This window comes from Sciurus vulgaris (genome assembly GCF_902686455.1).
Source record: "Sciurus vulgaris genome assembly, chromosome: 2".
Classification (NCBI taxonomy): Eukaryota; Metazoa; Chordata; class Mammalia; order Rodentia; family Sciuridae; genus Sciurus; species Sciurus vulgaris.
The window spans coordinates 114,678,986-114,702,337 of NC_136462.1; the positions used below are offsets into that span (position 1 = coordinate 114,678,986).

At 39.4% G+C, this 23,352-nt stretch overlaps 1 protein-coding gene across 6 annotated transcripts in view; it reads left to right on the top strand.

Moving 5' to 3' along the window:
* Window positions 1-23,352, top strand: part of MAP2K5 (mitogen-activated protein kinase kinase 5) — a 241,415-nt gene that overhangs the window by 125,169 nt on the left and 92,894 nt on the right. For all 6 annotated transcript variants that reach the window (XR_013762228.1, XM_079129590.1, XM_079129591.1 and 3 more), the window contains 3 exons: window positions 7,439-7,512; window positions 8,476-8,526; window positions 16,756-16,827. Coding sequence is in view for 5 of the 6 variants with exons in the window: in XM_079129590.1 (XP_078985716.1) it covers window positions 7,439-7,512; window positions 8,476-8,526; window positions 16,756-16,827 (197 nt within the window). In the remaining variant the exon portion in view is untranslated. The remainder of the gene's footprint in view (window positions 1-7,438; window positions 7,513-8,475; window positions 8,527-16,755; window positions 16,828-23,352) is intronic.

Consider the following 23,352-nt stretch of genomic DNA (forward strand, 5'->3'; position numbering starts at 1 on the left):
GAACACCAAAACATGACTGTTTCATTCTTAGTGCTAAAGGGAATGAAAGTTAATTTGGTTTTTCATTAAAGGCTTATGCATTGCAAAAGAAGAAACATATTTCTCTTTAGTGGTATGAAAGGACCTATAATTCTAAGTTTCTATATACCTCATTTGTATTTTCTTTGAGAAAATGTGTCTCAGTTAAAATCAATGCCCTACTATTCATTTAAGCTCCCTTGCCTTCAATAAAACTAATTGATAAACCCTAATAATTAATGGCCTGATTAAACCACAATGACTTACATCTGCCCTGATGATTCCCATTTATAATCAGTCACTTTAATGACTCATCTTTTCTGCGCTTTGCTTACAGAAAAAAGGCTATGATGTTTTAAGTGAGCTGAATGAAAAGCTGTATGCCTTCAATTGCTATTTGTTTTCCATAACTTGATATTGCATTAAAATAAGCATAGATATAACTACCTCCTTAAAAGTAATCTTTCTGCCTAATCGGATGTGCTATTGTCTATAGCTTTGAAAAGCAAGCAAACAAAAAAAAAATGTATTAAATCATTTTAGCAATCCTGGAGCTATTCTTAAAGAGTTAGAATTTGCATGTTTTAAATGAAACTTGAAGTAGTCAGTGTGGTGGCTTCACACTGTTGTTAATGCCTCAGATATCAGGTTGAATATTATAATGGAAGAGAAAGAAAAACTTAAATTAAGGGAATTATGCTTAGTCTAACATTTAAAGGGATTCTCTTTGCTTCCAATTCTGCCTGGTAAATTTAGATTTAGCTTAACTAAATAAAGTTCTAATATAATTTATATCTCATCTATCTCAAAAAAGACTTAAGTGACTTATGATGGGAGGTCAAAGCAATGAGCAAGAGATAAAAATAAAATTTTAAAATAAAAGAATAGTTGTACTTCTACCCATGGAGGAGTCACTGTTATGAGACTTGCCTTCTATCAGCAATTAGGAAACTGAACAGCATATATGAAACAATGGTCTTCAGACATTGGATAGTAAGCAGTGTGGGAATCTCTGGGAAACAAGTAAGGTGAGCCTGTAATCAGCCTTTCCATTTGCAAACCCACTCAGAGACCAGAGTCTTACTGAGCTAAAGAGTCAGAATTTGGAATTCAAGTCCAGAATGGCTAGCATTCACAGGGAAAGTCCTAGAGTCAGCAGCTATACAGAGAAAGAGCTCTAAAAGTTCTGAAGGAGTTTCCATGAATCTTTGACCAAGTGGCAATCTCTATGCATAGTGTGAAACCTTACAAAACTAGACAACAAGCTACTATTCAGGAAAGAAAATTTCTGGGGAATTATAAGCCAAGCAATTTCCAAAGCTTCTACAAGGTTGAGAATCCTCTATTTTCAACCACCTTATGTGGAGAGTCCTCACTAAATACATTGGAACATTCAAGACAGATAGTAGAGGAAGTATTCCTTAGTAATGAGGTTAAACTAAAATAGGAATTATTCTAGATTTGTAAATCAAAGCTCTAAAATAAGCCTTGAAATGATTCAGCTATCTGCATGTTACTTAACTATATTGGCAGTATCAAGGCCAACATTTTTTTTTAAATTACAACAAAATTCAGAATTCAGTAATTTAAGATTCATATTATCTGGCATCCAAATAAAAATAAGAACATAAGCAAATAACTTTTTTCTTTATGGATGAAAGACAATAATCAGGAGAAAAGCCAGTCAGTAGAAACAAACCACCCACCTGCACACCAGAGATAATGGGCTTTAGAATAATTATTATAAAAATTATAAATATGCTCAAGGATTTCAAAGAAGACATGAGTGTAATGAGGAGAGAAATGGATGTTGTAAAAAAACAAAAAAGTAGAACATCTAGAAATGAAAAATAAAAATGAAGTATCTGAAATAAAATTCCACTTGATAGAATTAATAGTGGATTAGACACTACCAAAAAAATGGTGATCCTGAAGTTAGAAATACAGAAATTATCCAAAATTAATATTAATACAGAATTCCCCTTTTCTACTATTAGAAAAAAGAATGAATTTTGAGACAGTATCTACAAGTCTTAAGATATATGTGTAATTGGAGTCTTGAAAGAAGAGAGAAAAGGTGTAGGGGGGAATAATTTGAATAAATGATGGCCTAAATCTTTTTGATTTGGTAAAAGTTATGAATCTGCAGATATAAGTTCAAGATAAACATACAGCCATACCAAAGAACCTCAAAATCAAAATTTTGAAAACCAGTGATTAAAGAGAAAATATTTAAAATATTCAGAGAAAAACAGAACACATTAAGATAAGAACAACAGCAGACTTCTTGCAGGAAGCAATGCAAGCCAGAAGATAGTGGAAAGACATCTTTAAAAACATTGAACGAAAAAAGAACTGTCAGTCCAGAATTTTGTCTGTTCATTTATGTGCAGGTTATGGTTGCTTTTGTACTACAGCAGGTGAACTTGAGTAGTTAAAACAAAAACTAAATGATTTTCAAGGCCTGAAATACTTATTTTATGGCTCTTTGCAGACAAAGTTTGCCAGCTTCTGGATTAGAAGCCAATAGGAGAGATCAGTGAAATGCTGAGGGAGGGGGTGGAGGGGTTGTAGGAAGGGAGGCTCAGCTGACCCAAATGAAGACAGGAAATGAAAAAAAAAGGGACAATGAACACATGACAAATGGTCAGATGGTATATTCGAACTCAACCTATCAATAATTATATTAAATATAAATGGCTTAAACACTACAATTAAAAATAAGTGTCAGACTGTTTAAAAGAATAAGACTCAATTTTGTACTGTTTTCAAGATTCCATTCTAAATATAATGACAAATGTATACCATCCAAACACTGTCATCAGACTGTTTAAAGCAAACATAATAACTTATAGTGGAATTGATAAAGTATGAGAAGATGACTAATCTATAACAGCAGAAATCTCAGTGATTGCCAGAGCCCTAGATCAGGTTGTTTACTGTGAAGAGATACAACAAACTTTGGGGTGATGGAAATGTTTCATATCTTGATTGTGGTTACATGCATATGTACATTTGTTAGACTTGTCAAACTGCATCCAAAATGACTGTAATGAAACTGATTTTTAAAAATGGAAAAAAAGTTCATTTCAAAAAGTAAAATGAACAAGAAACTTGTCCTGAGATAGTGTGAACTTTTTAGAAGTTAAATCAGAGGAAAAAATAGTGGGTTATATAGGTCTTTAATTGCTGACTGAAGACCAGATTGTATCAGATTGGTTTCTGATTTTGTAGATCTGGGACAAACATATATATGTTTGTTTTTAAAAGCAGAGTCAGAGCTATTTTTTGCATAACTCTCATTATCTTTGTTTTAAGAATTATGCCAGTTGGTCAGAAGGAGCATCACATTTGGACAATACACAAACAACACTGTTATCCTGAATTCTCACAAGCAGTGCTTTTGGTCAAAGAATATATCAACAACTCCTTGATCAGCATGCTCCCGGAGACCAGAGACAGGGTTTTCTTCATGTCTCTCCCCACAGCACCTAGACCCATTATCTGACATATGTATGGTAAAACATCAATAAATATTTACTGAATGAGTGTTTTTAAATGATGTGGATTCATCTCAGAATGAAGAATGTCATTAGAAATGTCATCATTCTGAAGTGTATTCCATTAAGTGGCAAAGATACAGTTCCTTTTCAGGCCAAATTCATTCCTTTCCTGGGTATGTTAACCCATCTGTTCAGTAGAGATGTCATTCCTTCAGCATTTATTCAACAAATATTTTTTCCTGTACATACCAGAAGTCATTCTAGAAATAGTAGCAAAAGGCAGATCAAGTGTGCATTCATGGAGCTTCCCTTCAAGAGGAAAAGACCAGGAATGAACAGACTTCCGTGTGGAGACGCAGTGTGTTGATAATGGTAAACATCCAGGAGAGTATTGAACTAGGGGCAAAGGGAAGTGGGTATCAGACTGGGAAGGTGACTATTTGGGGAGGCCTCTCTTTAAAAGGGAACATTTGAGCAGAAAGGTCAAGGAAGTGAAGGAGCAAGCAGTGCAGTGTGTGGGAGCAGTGTCCACAGAGCAGGAGCATGCCTAGCAAGGAGGCCAGTGGGGTGAAGCAGTGAGCCGGGAGAGAGTGAAGCTGGGAACAGAGGAGGGGCAGCTTGTGGAGGCCCTAGAGACCCGGGGAGGACTTCACCTTTGCAGTGAGTGGGGAAGTCTTGGAGGTGTTGGGCCGGGAAGGGTGGTCTCATTTAGTTTTTAAAGGCTCCTTTGAGTTGCTGCGTTGAACACAGACTATTGCAAAGCAAGCGTAAAAATAGTGAAACCAGTTTGGTGGACTTGTGAAGGAATGAGTGCATACCTTCTGGCACAAGTGTTTCCTCGTAAATTTTAAATTGGTTTTACAGTTCTACTTACTAGACTTGGAAACTATTTTCCTTCAGCTAGTATTTTACTCAAATATAGCTGTAATTGCTGTAGTCACAATAGTAATTATTCCCTAAATATGATAAAATGTATCACTTTTGTAGGTTGGTTGAATGCCAGTTGATAATGCCTTACATTTGCAGAGTGTTTGACAGTTTTAAAAGCAATTTTATATTCAATATTTCATCTAATTCTCATAGTTCTTTAAGATTGATACACTATTATCTCCTTAGAAACTGAATGTCACGTGGTGAGTTCAAAGTCATATGCCAAGTTTGTGGCAGAGTCAAAAAGACTAAAGCCCAGGTCTTCTGTCTGGCAGACTGAATCCACTGACTTTTTTTTAAAGAGTTATATTCAAATTATGCCTCAAGACATTACTGGGAAGGAGAGCATTTATATTAGCAAATTTAATACATTATTTTTAAAAAAACATTAACCAGTGAGCAAGATACTGTGCTCAGTTGGAATATATTCTAAGATATATAAAGCATATTCCTACCCTACAAACTTACTTCTTAGAGTGACGATACCTGTAGCAGATCATCTAGTAAAGTGTGATATGCTCAGTTCCAAATAAATGGTAAGGACAGCAAGTGCTTCATGCTTCCTTCAAAGGAAGTCGTGATTTTAGTGGCCTGAGAAGTTAGGGCAGTGGGAGGGCAGGTGCTTGTGATGAAGGATGGGCAGGATTCAGGTCGTCAGAAATATGAAGAGAGGGTTCCTAAACCTGGAACTGGGAGGGAAGTGGTGAGAGACTCAATGATGGCGTTTTTTACTTTAGATAGCAACTAAAACAGTCTATTTGGATGTAAAGTTTGGTTTGAGGATGACTAGACTTCTAGTGCTTTTACATGTAAAGTAGTCCTGCAAACAAGGCTGAGAGGAATGTGCAAATACCTTGCAGTAGTCTTTCTTTAAAACTGGATAGTGCAGATACTGCTGGATAAATGCACCTTGCCCTTGGGAATGTAGCCTAGCAGTTTGGTTTTTTAATTCTTTTTCTGTCCACTGATCCCCTTAAGTCAAATGTGTGTCTCTAATTACAGTTAAATATGTGCTACTTTGAGCCTACCTTATGATTTCCAGGTAGCCCCTTCTAGGAACTCAAAATATTTGTTTATGATCTGTCTCCATCTGGTGTGGTAGCTTGAGAGTCGGCTAGGATGTCAATATGTAAGACAGCAGGTTGTCTAAAAGAAAAATATTCAAAGTTAAGGGCCTATAATGAGAACTGGATTTGGAAAATAAGACCAGACTGCATAGAATCTGAGATTTGTTCATTTCAGCAAGCATTTATTGTGTCTGCTGGGGCTGTCTATGATGTGCTGTATTTATTGTGGGTGTGCACTGCAAAGCTCCAGCCTGTTCTTAAGGAGTAGGTGGGGTCATGCCCGGTGTATTTAACTTCCTCCTCAAGGAGAGAAATGATATAGAGAAAGTGGTATATTTAAGGTTCGATATGACGGTGGTGTAAGAATTATATTGAAATCAGGAAAAACTGGAAACTGAGAGATCATCAGTAAGAGAGCTAAGTCTGCCCCAGTGGATCAACTTATATTCGGAGAATCCCCCCAGCGTGGTCACAGCGTGTGTCATCTGAAGAGCAGGCTACAGAGACATGTTCTATGTTGACCCCACATCACTGAAACAGGATCCTCAACATAAAATAGTACCTCATGCCCCTGGTTTCCATCAGTTTGTTCATGCATCCGTTCAGCCACTCTTCCAGGGACTGTGGGTACAGTAGTCAATGAGAGCAAAAAGTTCCTACCTTCATGGAGTTTACCTTCTAGCATCAGTCAGGCAACACTGAGTAAGAAAGTGCCTGACTTATCGCCTGTCACATAATAAATAGGGTTTAGTAGTTGTCAGTTACCGAGTTTGAATTTGAAATTTGAATTAAATCCTACTCTTGGCAAGATGCTGGTTGTGGTACCTTTTTACAAAGTGGAGGGTGTGGGGGGCGCGGATTAACTCATTTGTAGATAAATGTTGAAATGTTATTTTAAAAAAGATATGAGTCTCTACTTTAGATTTGGGGTAGTTACAGTTACACACTCTATTAAGTATAACCAGTTGTCTGTTGTAGACCATTTTTGCCATTTAAGATGAAGTGTCAAAGCAGGTTCTGTGCACCATCAAAAGTGGTGTGCTCTTGTCTTGCGTGGATGGTTTTTGTGACCTTCCTGAATTCCAGAAAAGGCTCATTGTTGGTGATGATGCTTCACCATCAAAGGAGACCTTTGTGTCATTACTTACCTCTGACTGCTTTGGCAAAAGCTGTCAATTCTTTTGTTAACTATAACAGCAGTCAAAAATGATGTCAGGGAAGAAAGGGATAAATGAAACAAAGACATGGGTGCATGCATGCACGTGCGCACACACACACACACACACACACACATCTTTTAGGTCAGTTTCTGAGCATTATCTGAAGTAGCATTTGTCATGAGAAACATGGGAAACAGCACATTAATTTTCTCATCGTCCCTCAGATTTGACCTGTTACCAGCAACATAAGAGTGATTTCTGAACTAACTACCAAAGATGGAAGGGACAGCTTGTTGGTTATACAATTTGAGTAAAACTAATCATTGTTGTGCAGATTCTTTGCAAGAAGATTTTGTATTTTTTTTTTTTTTATCTCTACTTTTCCTGAAAGACTGGATTTAGGATGATGGGTACATTTACTGTTGTCAGAAACTAAGGTTTGATTTGACTTTCACTTGAAATAAACCCTTGCTTCTATAAAAACCAGGAATGAATGGAAAGGGTGGAAGTGGAGGACCTTACATTTTGCCTCCAGATAAAATGCTTTGCATTAAATTTGTGATTAGAATTTTGGGTGAACAGATGATGTCATTTCTGCAGCATGGTATGGTGTGTGTGTGTGTGTGTGTGTGTGTGTGTGTGTGTGTGAGAGAGAGAGAGAGAGAGAGAGAGAGAGAGAGAGCTAAAAAGAGAGAAAATGCCTTTAAAAACCAGCACTGTGATTACAGAATGGGTTATGAGCTTTTCTGGTCCCTTTTAGATGTGAAGCCCTCCAACATGCTAGTAAACACAAGAGGCCAGGTCAAGCTGTGTGATTTTGGAGTGAGCACCCAGGTAGGTATCTGTCCTCCCAGTGTGCTCTCCCCTCTACAACATGTACTTTTTATTTTCAATCTGCTGTCTGGATTGAAAAATCACCTTGCTGCCAGACAAACAGAAACCACATCTCTTCCTCGGCTGGGAGCGTGTTATTCATTTTTAATCTCTAAGCGAGTTTCCTTCATCAGAATATGATTGTTCATTGTTTAATGACAGTAAAAACTGCTGATATTGTAATTACTACTTACGAATAGCAAACTTCATTGATATGCAGCTTTGATATGAAAGCGTTTTGGCCAGACAAAAGGGAGGGCAGAGTGGAAGCTGTGCCTGGGGAGCCCAACTGGCCCACAATAAAAATTAATATTGGGAGCAACAATGGTGGAGGGCCATTACAATGTGCAGCACAAATTTTAATTAATTTCCATTTTGGGCCTCCCCTGAGAACCTCAGTGATAGTGACCCATGAGCGTGCTGTGATGTTGATTTGAATTGCAGCCACCTTTACTCCCAGCCAAACACGAAGACCAAAGCGAAGGTCATCGTTGTATTATGAGTTGTCAAAGTCTGTTATCCCTCCAGCGTATTTAGTGTTCGTTTCATTCTAGTAATGCATGGGGCTTCATTCACATCTTGAGCCATCTGACTAAAAAATGAGTGTGTTCAAATTCTACTTCAAATTGACTTTTTATATCAGGCGGGTTTGGGGTACTAAAGCGATAACGCATCCTGCTTAAGTGAATTGTTTAAGGTTATCTGCTATAAACTGTAATGCTGTGCTTGTTTAAATTGGAAATCACATTCAAAAGAAAAGAGAGATTTAATCATTTTTAATGCCTTTGTAGATAAATTTGTTCCCTTTTACATAATTTTTAGTTGATTTATAGGAATGATGATTGTAGGTTAAATGAGGAATAATTGCCCATTTTATTTCCACATTATCTTTATATTGTTCTAACAGACTGTTTTGTCTCATAGCTGGTGAATTCTATAGCCAAGACGTATGTTGGAACAAATGCTTATATGGCGGTAAGTAAACTTATGCAAAAATAACATTTAAAACCAACATCTTTATCTTTATGTACTTGGTAATGTATAATTCTTGAATTAATTCCACAGCTTTAGCCTAGCAGATCATAAATTACAAAGTCAATCCAGTCAGGATCCAATTTTTTAATCTTTCCAAAATGCATGAGGGTTTGTAGGGGAGCTATCAACTCATCTGACTCTGTTGACTTAACTGGTCGGTATAAGTGTGAAATTGCTGAGTTTTGAAGTTTCATCCTACAGAAAAATTGCACCTTCTAGCGTATTGACTACTTATCCATGTTGCTTTTTTAATTAACCCTAAAATGTGCCAAGATGTCAGTCAATAAGATTGGTTGTTTTTTCCAGGAATACAAACATGCTTTGTCACCAGATCAAAATTAAATTACTGATGTAGCTGAATTTTACTTCCAAATCTCTGAATGTGAGTGTTAGCAGACCATTCTCTCTAGAACTTGTACCTCTCTGTTTTGTTTAGATGTTGGATTCATGCCTGTTGTAAGACAACTTTAAATTTGTAAAAATAAAAGGTAGGGGCTCAGAGCTATTTCAAAGTCCAGTGTGGCTTCACTCAGACCTGTTTTTCTTGCTTTTTGTGTAAGAGAAATACTCATGTCCATAAAAATATTTTAGTGTATTGGTTTCCAGAATCAATTCAAGAGTGGGAAGGAGAAAGCCACACAAGAAGCTTATCTAGTATCAACTTTGGAGCTAAGTTTTTGTTTTAACATTAATTTTTTAAATGAGGGCTCTGGATTGACTTAGGTTCTCCCTTTCAGTTCTGATCATCTTGGTTTCTTTATCATGGAGTTCAGCAATTTTAGTATCGATAGAACCATGGTAATCATGCTCAATATTCTTAGTTCATTCTTATCTTTTTTTTTTTTTTTTTTTTTTTTTTTGAACCAGGGATTGAACCCAGGGGCGCTTAACCACTGAGCCACATCCCAACCCTTTTTATATTTTATTTAGAGGCAGGGTCTCACTGAGTTGTTTAGGGTTTCACTAAGTTGCTGAGGCTGGCTTCAAACTCACTATCCTCCTGCCTCAGCCTCCTGAGTTGCTGGGATTACAGGCATGTGCTACTGCACCTGCCTCTTGTAGTATCTTGATTAAAAGATTTTAATATGGATGGAAGCATGGGTCTTATTTTCAGAACAGTACAGAGCATTTTTTCACTCAGATATCAGAATATTTTTGTTTTGCATTGTTTTGAAAGAAAATTTGTACCCTTTCATTTTTCTGAGTGATGTGGAGAAAAAATGGATTCACCTTCAAAGTCATCATATCTGTTTTTATAAAACTTAGTCTCCTTCCTGGCTACATCAGGTTGGGTGAAATTGGTGAGCCACCTTTGTAGTTAACAAAGCCCCGCTAATGCTACAGTCTCAGTCTTTGAAAGAATATGAAACACTGAGATTTAAAAAAAAAAAACTATAAATGAAACAACTTCCCAACTACCCATCATGTTCTTAGTAGCTTTAAATTGCTCTAATAATTAAATTGCTTTATATTTGAATGTACAAATCCAGATTACAGTTGTCTTTCCCAGGTGTACATTAAAGAAATTACTTTTTTTCCTTTTTGTTTATGGATGAATGTGATGCATCCGTCTGTTAATTGAAAATGTGAGGATTAAAATTATGAAACGTTAGCTCAGGTTGGCAATACTGAAATTGCTTTGCTTCTTGGGTGAGTGAATTCTAGTCATCAACTTTTTAGTTCAAACTGTAAAAAGCAGAAGTTACCTAGGCAGAAAACAGAGATGGCCTGAGTGGGAGAGCTTAACTTAATTCAGTAGGTTCTCATTGGCCAAGTACTTACCTAGGTTGCCTCAGATCAAGATCAAGAGTTGGGGCAGGGAACATGGAAATAATCCATTTTTACTATCCCTGCCCTGTCTGTTGACAGTCTCCTGAGGGAGAAGAGTTGGTGGGGTTTTTTTTGTTATTGTTTTTTGTTGTTACCCAGAACTGGATTGCATTTCAGCTGGTTCGTTTTATCATTTTGAGTTCCACATGAGGAATCTATGCCAAGAGTTAGCAAACTATGGCTCACAGGCCTGTTTTGTAAGTAAAGTTTTATTGGAATGTGGCAGCAGTCATTTGTTTGCGTATTTTGTGTGTATTTGATGTGACTGCGGTAGCAGGGCTGAGGAGTTGGGACAGTTGAACAGGGAGCATATGACCCACAAAGGAAAAAAATATCTACTGTCTGGCTCTTTACAGAAAAAAATTTGCCAGTCCCCAGTTCATACCAGTGAAAGCGGATCTGAGTCTGAGCACCTCAGTTGATCGCCCAGTGCTCACTGAGCACCTTCCACGCTGTCCGTCAGGTACTTCAGAACCACTTGGTAGTCTACCTAAGATTTGGGCAAAATAGGAAACATGCCCTCATGTATAGCAGCATCGTCTGTGAACTGATAAGGACTTCAGCTGTTCCAAACATACATTTAGAAAATAAGAAGGCTTGTAATGTGCAGATTTGATGATTCAAACAGGATGCAAAGGGGGCAGTTAGAAAAGAGAGATCCCTGAGGAAAGATGAGCAAAGACTCAGAAACAGAAGGTGGCATGGAATCTGTGGGGGTGGGAGGTGGGGTAGAGGACAAATAATAAATTGTGGGACTGTATAATTAGAGGTCATCTGATGTAATGATGGAATGCCCTCCATTTCCCTCACTTTGTATTCTTGCGTACTTCTGTGTAGTGGTAATAACATTATTAATAATAGCTAGCACTTAATTAGCACTATGTGCCAATCATTCTTCTAAGCTCTTGCATGTGTTAACTCTTTAAATCCTCAAAACAACCCTATGAAGTAGTAATATTATTATTCTCATTTTACAGATGAAGAAATTGAGGTGAGAGAAGTTATATATGACTTACCCAAGTTCACACAGCTAATAAGTGGCAGTTAGGATTCACACCTGAGTGATCTGCCTCCAGAAGCTAACTCTAAATTGCTGTGCCTCTCACCATTTCAAAATTATTTATATCTCTCCCAGTCTAGATTATGAACTTCACAGGGGCAGAGTTTATTCTTTTCATTCTCTGTACCTGTCCTTCACACAGTGTCCAGTGAATGAGTTAGTTCATGACAGGTACAATCCAGAAGTGTCTTGTACACTAATTATAAGATATGAGCATGCAACTTTTTGTATTAAGAATCTTATTTACATATTAAAGGTATAGAAGACCCCTGATTGTTTAAATACAACCAGATAGACCACTGAAATGTTGAAGAGAAAATGAACCAGAAAGAAATAGCCCTGCATGTTCAATGTCAGTTTATTCTCCTATACCCTTGAGTGTAAGATACAAGAAAAATAACAATAGGAGAAAGGAAGACTTTTGTAACATCCTAAATCATCTGGACAATGACTCTCGGCCCCAGTAAGCAGCAGAGCTTGTGGGAGGTTTTGAAAGTCATCATGATCATGGTCAGTGGGGAGCCACTGACCAGTGAGGAGATGGAGACCTATAAAATGTCCTGTTCAAGGACACATGCCTTTTAAGGGACAGATATTGTCTGTTCAGTAGACGCTTTCATGCAAAGCATGAAAGATTTGCAACTATGTTTTAACAGAATTTCATCCAGAAGAATTATGAAAGGGGTCCAGAAGGCGTTGGGGGTTATATTAAATAAAACTATTTCTCAGAAATACTAATTACTGAATATTTGTTCTAAAGATAAAAGTCCCTAAACTTTAACAAACTATTGTTTTTAAAATTTAACATTATTAGTATGAGCACTGAAATTTTGAAATAAAAAAAAAGTCACTTAAATACTTATTCTTTGGAATCAGAAAATAAGTCTAAATGATTATTCTTATCTCCTGAATGTCACCCACCCCTTCCCCTCACTGTTCAGGCTGCTCCCATCCTTAGAAACGTCTTTACCTGTAATAAAACCTGTACAGACCATATGCTGTGATTCAGGTGGCCATGCTCACGTTGTGACAGTAAGGGTAGGGGTGACGACTGGGAAAAGGCTAGCATTTACTGAGCATTCCCCTATGGCACATACTGAATCAAGCATGTTACATGGATTCATTTAATCCTCACACAACCCATAGAACAGAGCTGTCATTAATATCACCACTTTACAGAGAACCAAAGGTGAAGTAACTTTAGCCCAAGGTCTCGGAGCAGCACGTAGTGAGAGGTAAGATTTAATTAGGACACCAGCTTCTGGTTGCAACAAATGGCAAGTTAAGTTATTTGGATCAACTCTTCTGTTGAAAAGTCTAGTTAAAAAAATTTTTTTAACCATCTCCAGTGCACTGAAGAGCTAAATGTACAGGAACTCTCAGGACAATTTTTGAGTGAAATCTCATATCAGAAAGGAAAGCAAAATGTCAGAGCACCAGAGCTGCATATTCCTGAGGGCCTCCACCTTACCACACTCAGGAGAGAGGACAGTGGTCAGGCTCCAGGGCCCACCTAAGACTGAAGGTCTCAGACTTCTTCCCCCAAGGTCCTCCCTGTTTCCTGCTGGAAGCCCAGAGGGCTCTCCATCAGCAAACCAGAGCTGAAGCTGCCACTCCTCCCTCACCCCAGGGAACTGAAAAAGAAGCCTGTCGGAGATGAGCAGAGAAGCAGAAGAAAGAAAAGTGGGAAAGGCAGGGTCAGTATTGGAGTGTTGTATTGTAAACAGAGTTCTGGAACTAGGTAACTACAGGTGGGTCCTGGTTAAATGTCCAGTCACAGAGTAGCCAGAGCAAGGAGTGTGAGTGCCAGCTTGAAGCCATTGTCCTGGAAGAACCACTGTAAATTTGCATCTTCCATCATCACCAAGCCTTGCTGTTCTCAGGAACAAGCCAGGGGTTTTGTTTTCTTTTGTGTGCTCTTCACTTCCGCTTCAGTACAGAGGTGCTTCTCAGGAAGCCATCTTGTCACTTAGCGTCTTACACTGCTGACATTTGCCATGTGAGCAGGTGACCCAGCCTTAGCTTTTTAACTGCAGAATATCCATCACAGATCCTCTGTCAGCAGTGTTGTACCTGGTGGTTGGTTTTGTTTTGAGGGGAGAGGACAGGGCAGGCCGCCTTGGCTTCAAGTGTGAGACCAAGGACTGGGTAGAGCATTTGCCTAGCATGCACAAGATCCTGCGTTCAGTCCCCAGCACCACAAAAAATAATGAATAAATAAATAAAGTGTGAGACTAGCTTTGGATTATGCAGCTTTAGTTCAAGAAATTCGAGCTCCATAAATTCAGAATGTGTTGGGCTTGTCTTCTACCTGAGTCAGTTATAGGTCCTGGGCATGTTTGCAAGTCCCTGTCTACCTTATGCATGCTTTAGGATAGGTGCATGGAGCTTGCTACCTGCTTTTGCTGAGCATTCTTGCTCAAGCACATCATCACAATAATGATCTTATTTGTTAGCTTATTGCAAGGATACTTTTTCCAAGAAGTTGTCAGAATCTCATCCTTCTCTTACTTGCTACCTGATATCTGTGAATATTACCACTTTTTCAGTTTTTTAAAATTTGATTTTCTATGTTTTATTCAGCTGTCAATTTGCATTTGTTTTGGTAGTTCAGTGGGCAAATGCAATGGGTATATTTAATCTCATCATCGGTTCTGCCAGGATATTTTATATGCACATTCCAATTCTACTTGTATGTCTGCTTCTTCTGCATTCTGGATGAAGTGCTGTGTGTTGGTAATTATTCAGCCAGTGGAAGGAAGAAATGGAGAGAAGGCGGCAAGAAGACCAGGGAGTAAGGCAGCATTTGATTATTTGTTTAACAATTCTGGAGGGTTTTAGGATTTTTGTCTTTGCTGTAAGTTCTTGATGAACATGAACAGCAGCAATCTTTGGGGAAGTTACATTAGAATTCTCTGAGGAACTTAATTATGAAGTTCATTCTTAAAACCAAATGTGTGGTGAACATGTTTTGCACCCCTCCGGTCAGCATGCACGGAGTGCTGCATGCCTGCCGCTTGTCAGCTGTGGCACCATGCGTGAGGTAAATAAGACACTCCCTTTGCCTCTTAGGGGAAAGAGACCAAAAAATGGACAGTTGTAACACAGTATGACAAATAAATGTTAACGACAAGAACAGAATCTCAATGAAGTCCAGAGGCAGGACTGGGTGATTCTGTCTGAGAAATAGAGAAAGGTTACACAAATAAAAGTGGCCCTCAAACAAGGCCTGTACAAGGTAGAGTCACTAAGCAGAGGAGGAGGAAGGGGGAGACATCCAGAGGGTCACTGCCTTTGTAGAAATCTTTCGTGGCTGGAGTTGAGAGTACTAAAGAATCAACCAGAGAAGAATTTTTTTAAATGAAGATCCCCAGGCCCTCACCCAGAGATTCTGGTTCAGGAGGTTCATTTGTGGTGAGCACCTGTGGCGGCTATGTGGTGGTTGATACAAAGACTGAATTTTCAGAAATACTCACCAGATTGAGACTCTCATTATGCACCAACATTGAGACCAGAGTGCTCGGCTCCTCTGACTTTTAGTTCTGGGGAAGTTTGGCACTTTGGAAAGAACTCTAACTTTGCAGTCAGAAATAAGTGGGTTTGAGCTGGGCACAGTGGCTCTCACCTGTAATCCCAGCAGCTTGGGAGGCTGAGGCAGGAGATTGAGAGTTCAAAGCCAGCCTCAGCAACATGGAGAGACCCTAAGCAACTCAGTAAGACCCTGTCTCTAAATAAAATACAAAAAACGGGGAGCTGGGGTTGTGGCTCAGTGGTGAAGTTCCCCTGAGTTCAATCTCTGGTACCCCCGGCTCCCTAAAAATAGAAATAACTGGGTTTGAATCCTAGCCCTGCTCCTGGACAGTACACTAAATGCTTGCTAATCCATAGCTTGAGGCTTGGGCAATAATTACATCAGGGATGATGGTATAAAACTCAAATGAATCTGAAATGAGAGTACGTCAAAGGACTTAAAATGGTGACTGCCATGTGGCAAATCTTTAGCAAGTATACACAGTGGTAATGTTGATGATGGTGATGATGACAGTAATGGTGTTACTCCCATAACTGGCTAGCCAGTTCCATAGGAATGCATCCTAATACCTATTAAACTGACTAGAATTGGATAATGAGATGAGATCCATTATCCAGTTCTGATCCCAGCCCTGCCCAATTAGCTCTGTAACTTTGAGCAGCTGTTCCACCTTTGTGAGAACCGTTTGTCTTATCATTTGTTAATGTGTTCATCCCAGACTTTCTCTAAGTACCCTACTGAATGCCAAATCCTAGCTGGACAAATTAGGAAGCCCCCACTCAGTATGAAATTATTCCTGTTGAGGTAGAATGTGCATGTAGCAGGTTTCTACACTAGGTGTTCGTTAGACATTTTGATTGGAGGACCAAGTATCCCAAGTGGACCTTCCAAACTATTCTTTGATTCGTATCAAAAGAAACCTGGGGAGCTGGGGTTGTGGCTCAGTGGTGGAATGTGGCCTTCACATGTGTGAGGCACTGGGTTCATTTCCCAGCACCACATTAAAAGAAAAAAAAAAAAAAAAAAAAGAAACAAAATAAAGATATTTGTGTCTATCTACAACTAAAAATATTTAAAGAAAACCCAAAACCCTGGTAAGTGAAATAAAACATTGAACGGTAGGTGAATCTAGAAAAAAGGAAATGTGGATATTTTTGCACTAGTCTTATTCTTTCCCCTTCCCTCTAAGTTTGAAATTATTTCCAAAAAAAAAAAAAATTTTTTTTAAATTTTTCTAAACTCTAGTCTTCAAGACCCATCTATCAAAATACAAGTAAGTGGTAATATTGTATCATTTTGTGTAATTTGTCTCTCTATAGTTAGACTACTAGACTTGGAGGGAGAAGTCCTAGGTTCAGTTCTCAGCTCATTTGCTAGCTTAGGTGGTTGTCATGTTAATTCATTAATTGGAACTTTGATATTCTTTGTTTGTGAAATAGGGATAATAGTTTTTTCCCCACAGGGACTGTGTAGAGGATCGAGGAAAAAAAAAAAAATATATATATACACACATACATATACGCACATACACACACATACATATATATATATATGCATATATATGTATATATAGAGAAAATTTCTACATAATCTCTGTATAATATGTACATGTACACATGCACATATGTGTAAAATTGTTTTGCTGTGCAAATGTTGGTGGCCTCCCATCTTAGCCAAGCTTGTGTTCAGTTTGTGTTTCCTGAAGTAACTTAGATCAGCTCACAGACTCCTTTCTGTTTTCTTACAGCCTGAAAGAATTTCAGGGGAACAGTATGGAATCCACTCTGATGTCTGGAGCTTAGGAATCTCTTTCATGGAGGTATGTTGTTGCTGCAACTTGACACTTCTGTGCACATCTGTGCTGATATGATCTATCAGGAAGAATACAATAAAGTAAACCTTCAGTGTGTTATATATGTGTGTACAGAGTTTGACTCTAAAGTCCTTATTTTGATATTGAACTGATTCTGGGCAATTCTAAAGCACTATTTCTCATAGATTGCCTATATAAGAAATATACAAAGTGCTTGTTAAAAGTACAGATTCCCAAGCCCCATCCGAGACTAGTTAAATCCCAATCTCTTAAGAATCTGCACATTTGACACGTTCCCTGGGTGAGCCCTATGCCCAATAATTCTGGAGAACCTATATTCTAAAAGAGGGATTCCATAAAAATGCTATATGATGCTAGCCTTATTGGAAAATAACACCCAAAGGCACAGCCTGCTCACTTGGATGTATAAATCCTACATATTTGTTTAAGAAGGGGTGGGGGAACCTTGTTCCAATGTAGTCCTTTCACATGTGTTTGTGGGGCAGGGGAGATGGGATGTGATGGATATGGAGTAGCACGTATATGTAACATAATTTTATGTCTTTATCCTTCATTGCTGTATTTAGAATGGACTTTATCTTAGTGTGGTGGTAGGTGCAGCTCCACTAGAATTCTATGCTAAGATCTTTAAAGTGACCATATGACTTACATTGGAAGTTCATGTGACTCAATCTGAAGTACAGTATTATAAAACCCAGGTATTCACCAGGGCTTCAAGAATTATTTCTCAGCTACATTGATTGAGATACAGGAAGACTTTTTTTTTTAAAGTAGAAAGGAGTCTTTGTAAGATCATAGAGTTGGATTAACAATTTTATTACTTTTTTTAAGTCAAGCACTTTTTCTGTGACTTTTTGTAATGCATGAATGCTATTGTGTTTATAAGGAAATTCTTTAGACACAGTTTACCTGCATGGTAGAAAGAAAGCAAAAATAAAGTGTTCAGTGTTTATTAAACCATATTCTTCTGTTTCTCTACAAAAAGGAATCCAAGAAGAAATACAGTATATGTGCTCAGAGGTTAATCATAATGGTGGACAGGTCTCAGGACTGTCTCCCAACAGAATCCTGAAGGGCTTGTTCTGTTAGCCTTCAGTGGAAGCTAGTTCTTTTCATTTGTGTGACCCTGACCTTGTCACTTCCCTTTGCATATTTTAAAGCATCATCACTAATTGTATTTTACAAATGATCAGATAGTGTGTAGAACACTGAGAGGTTCCTTGGTGTAGAGATGAGAATCCCAGGCTGGAATGGAAGACTATCTCATTCCAGTGTAGTCATATCACATATGTATGTGGGGTGGGGGTGCAGCAGTATGCAGTTCCCACTTTGCTACTAGTTTCCTCCATGGCCCTGGACTAGCCACTGTTCCTTACTGGACCTCAGTGCCTTCATCTGTAAAATAAGATCTCTAAGGCCCTTTTCAGACTAATATTCTGTAACTCCACTGCTGACCATTCTGCTGTTCTTTCCTTAACTTTCTCACAACCACAGAGCTGAGTGACTGAAACAGGGCCGTATTCTGGCATGGCTTAGCCGCCGGGACATAGAATGCTGTAAGAGAGCATCTCTGTAGGTTCAGATTCAGAGCACACATAAATGTTCATCATTCATCCTCCTCCACTTGCTTTTGCATTCCTGTCTTGAGCTCCTGCTGTGCCGCTGCTGGGTAGTGGGGATGGAGTAGTGAGAGGACACTCAGGTCTTGGCTCTCCTGCACTACATTTGGTGAGGGGTGGGGCATGAAAGCAAAGATAGAAAGCAAAGTGATAACTAAATACATAGCTCATCAGGTGGTGATGAGTCCCATAAAGGAAAAGAAAGCAGACAGTCCTCTCTGAAGAAGTACCATTCAAGCAGGCACTTGAATGCCACTTGGTAAGAGCAGGTGCAAAGGCACCAAGATGGAGTGTGCTTGGCACGTGTAAGGAAGCAGAGATCAGTGGACTGGAGTGGAGTCAGCAAGAAAAAAGTGGAAAAAAATAAATTCAGAGCAGTAACCAGAGGCCACGTCACATACACAACCTCAGAGGCCATGCCGAGGACTTGAGGTGTTACTGGGAGAGTAAATGATCTGACTTAGATTATTTTCAAAGGATCACTGAATGCTCTGTAGTATGACGATAGAGGTACAAGCACAGAAAAAAGGAGGTCAGTTTAGATAGATGCCCAATAAATAGAATATTTATATTTACCTATGTTGCATATTGTAGTACCTATCTCCCAGTATTTTGCTAGGTATTATAGTGGATAATAAAAAGAGACTTTTGGGGGAGAAAGAGTGCCATTGATGTATTTGGGGTTTCATTGATCATATTCCTTTATCCTAGAGGCAAACTGTTAGCCTCTAGAGCATTGAAGAAAATAAACTCATGGAATTTGTAAGATCAAAGAGTATTAGGTATAGGAAACTGAAAAATATCAGTGTTGGGTGTGAGACATCCAGATACCAGGTGTGTACCGGCTCCTGCAGTGAAATGAAGAGTAAAAGATGACCACTTGGGGAAGTGAGGGCCAAGGAGACGGGGCCTTTGATGTGCCCTCTGTTTTTGAATGGGTGGTAAGGAGTGGGTGTCAGGGCAGAGGGGAGATGCTGTAGGTGTGAAGAGGAGTCTAATCATGATCAGCACAAAGGCTTGAACAGCACCTCTCTGTACAGGAAGCTTAATGCCTTCAGAAGCAAGCTTGGCATTGCAGCCTCTGGCCTCTAGGAGCTTCTGACCTACCAGGCCACCAAGTGACCACGTGTGACCAACCTAAGTAGTAGGCCAATAAGTCATTGGAGAATAAAGTGAGGCTCCAGGCATGTTGTACACCATATTTATGTAGGGTCCAAGGTAAAGACAAGCATGTGACAGGGAAGAGGAAAAGGAGGGTTTGAATCCATAGAGCAGACATTGTGGGTGACTCAGTAATAAAGATACAGGAGAGGCCCATAGGAGCACATGTCACGAGAACATTACCTGAAGGAATTGGGAAGTTAGTCCAAAGAAGTACTTGAAGGCTGAGGTTCTTCATTTTTTTTTTAACCAACATATGCTTGGTCATAGGTGTGGTAAATCCTATTCAGAATCATTGTTGTCAGAAATGTGGCAAAAGCATTTAAAAAATCTAAGGAACAAATTACATTGTGAAACATAACAACACTTTCAAAGAATTGCTTTTCTTCTGTTTGTTCTCACTTTTAGGACAAGATTCCTTTTCTAGATATGGGCTACAAAGAGGAGAAACTCATTCATTCAGTAGTTTTTACTGAAGCAGTTGCCATGAGACAGGGCCTAGAGAATAGGACACATGGAGCTGAGGAGAGCTGCCTCTGGGAGATGAGGAAGCCACCTGAAGGCCAGAGCACTGTGGGCCTTGGTCAAGCATTCATGAAGAACTCTGAGCCAAGGTCTGGGGGCAGGGGTTACAAAGGAGTTGACATGGCATGGGCCTTGAATGGATGCACCACTAGGAGAGAGGGAAAGGTGGAGACCCCTGCCCCAGCCCCCAGCACATTCCTAGGTGGATGCTCCGATGCCCTTAAGAGGTTAGATATCCAAGCAGGCCAGGTCTCACTAGCACTGCCCACTTGTGTACATACTGTTCTGAGAGTGTTTTGAGTCAACCAGTTTCTTCCTTAGGTACCTATGGTGAAGACAAAATTGGATAAAAATATGGGAAACCAAGCAATGGAATTTCCCCAAATTACCCAAGAATCAAATAGAGACAAAAGGGAAGCCAGAATTTTCTATCCCTTCTCCCTTTTCTAGCATTTCTTCCCCCAAGTCCATAAACTCTTACCTCTGAGCTTTGGCGATGCCAGCGTTAGAGGTGGCCTTCTTTGTTTTAAACTCCTAAAATAACGCAGTTCACCCCTGCCTGCCTTCTTCCTGCTGCCCCTTCCCTTGTTAATGTGCTGTCAGGGTCCCCAGTGGGTACCAGAACAAGGTCTCTCACCACACTCCTTCATAAGAAATGATGTGCATGCCACCAAAAAAAAAAAAAAAGAAAGAAAGAAAGAAAATCCACAGGTACATTCGTGCCTTAAGCAAAGAATCTTTAATACCAGACCTATTTTTTTTTTTTTTTGGTGGGGGGGTCATCACAGATTGAGCCCAGGGGCACTTAACCACTGAGCCACATCCCCAGCTCTTTTTAATATTTATTTTGAGATAGAGTCTTGCTGAATTGTGAGGCTGACTTTGAACTCCCAATCCTCCTGCCTCAGCCTGTCTGGGATTACAGGCGTGCTCCACCACCAAACCTATCTTTTATCCAAGAACTGAATTGCTCCTGCCTCCACTCGCTCAGTATCTGTTCATGGGGTAGACTGAGTTTTCCTCAAGGATTTTTGTTGACTGTATGAAGTATTTGGAATTGGCAAAAGTAACATAAAGATGGAAATTGTCCCTCAGGAAGGGAAAAATGAGATGGGTCAGCCTGAGTCAAGCACGTCAGTTTGTTGGGTGGGAGGGGTGTGGCCCCTTTCTGTTGTGGATTCATGGTTTTACACTCAGACCTTTAAACATGTTGCGGTTTTCCTCCTGTGTATTAGTTATGAAGCCAAATCGAGGTGGCTGTCATGTATGGGGTCTGTGCATGCTCACTATGTAATGGAGAAGGGAACTCATGGAGATGTCACAATAAGAATCACTGTGGAGCCAGGTGTGGTGGCAGGCCCATGCCTATAATCCCAGCTACTCAGGAGGCTGAAGCAGGAAGATAATGAGCTCAAGGCAGAGCAACTTAGCAAGACCTTTTCTCAAAATAAAAAAAAAAAAAAAGGACCAGGAATGTAGTGTAGTGATAGAGCACCCCTGAATTCAATCCCCAGTGCATAAAGAAAGAAAGAGTGAGAAGTGAGACTACTAACAAGACTGTAAAAGCCCTGAACTCAAACAAACTGAAGGTTTAAATCCTTTCCCAGAATATTTGCCTCTTCTAGGAAGCTCTCACTGATTCATTTGGGTGATTTTTAGGGCTGTTCACCCTGGCAGTTACTATTCAGGGCTTCAGCACTAAACTTAAAAAGGAAAATGAATTTGGTACATAATAAGGGCTTCGTTTTGCCAAGTTTGGGGGGGTGTATTTCATCCTTAGGGATGGGGTGCCTCAAACACCCTAGGGCACCTCTTCCTTATTTCACAAGCAGCTCAGTGCTTATCTCTCCTCTCCACCCGGAGAATGGTTTGAGCAGGGTCCTGTTCTGTGTGTCACTTGAGTCACAACATCTATCTGTAGGTGAAAAGTAGAAAATCCTATGTGCAAGAGCTGGATTTTGAGATGGCCCTTCTTGAGTGAAAGCCTAAGTCATCCACCTCCAGCACCCAGGATGCAGCATGCACATTAAAAAGGCACCAGGCCAGGCTGTAATATTCTTGTTCTCGTGGAGTTTCAAGTGCACATTCTGGTTTGTGATTCTATCTGGCGGGTTATGATCAACCTTATTAAGGTTGGTGGTGAATAATCTCCTGACAGACACTTCCACAGGAGCCAGGCTGAAAGCCCCATCTTTAGCACACGCATTTGCTCCTTTCATTTGGATCCTTGCTCTTTGTGCCTTTGTTTGCTGCCTCTGTACGCCAGTCTCCTGAGTCCCAGGCACAGAGCAATCTGGCTCGATGTGCTTGGTTAATTGGTGTGTCATCTAGTCCTGTGAGGCCCCTCTTCAGCATGAGCACTGTTTTATTGAAGTGGTTTGAATGATGTGTTAAATGATGAAAGCAAGGACCATGGCTTAGAAAAAAATGTCTCGAGATAGGTGAAGAACATATTTAGAGAGCCACACAATGTCACTGTCATCAAAGTAATACCATCTTCTGAAGATTTTTATAGGTTCTATTGTTTTTGACAAAAAGAGTTTTTCTTGAGTTTTCAAATTACCTTTACCATGTTAAAAATAAACCTATGGAACACTACGCTGTTATCTCTGCATGGAATGTGATTTTTTTCTTCATCTCCCCAAGATACAATCTAAATACCCATGCCAACACTCATCTCTCCAGCTGAAAGTATATCTTCTGCTTCTGACATTCATGTGCACATGAAGATGACTTTGTGTTTGCCAAAGAAGCAGACCCAGATTCAAAGTCCACCTCTGCCAGTGTAAACTCTGGAACCTTGGTTACATTACTTTAAAAACACACTCTCTCTCTCTCTCTCTCTCTCTCTCTCTCTCTCTCTCTCTCTCTCTCTCTCTCTCTCTCTCTCTCTCTCTCTCTCTCTCTCTCTCTCTCTCTCTCTCTCTCTCTCTCTCTCTCTCTCTCTCTCTCTCTCTCTCTCTCTCTCTCTGCCTCAAGTTTCCTCATCTTGAGTTGGGGGCTCTTCTTCAGATAAACAATGATAGTAAACACACTTTTTGAAAGCAGTATTAAAATATTTCAATATTCTAGGTTCTTTTATAACAAAAATAACACTTCTGTAACACTCTCATTTAACACTAACAACCCTGTAAATTTACTTTAACAAATAAGCTTCTCTTTGAAATAGCATTCCATATGTACAAAGTGCTTACCAAGTAAAGGA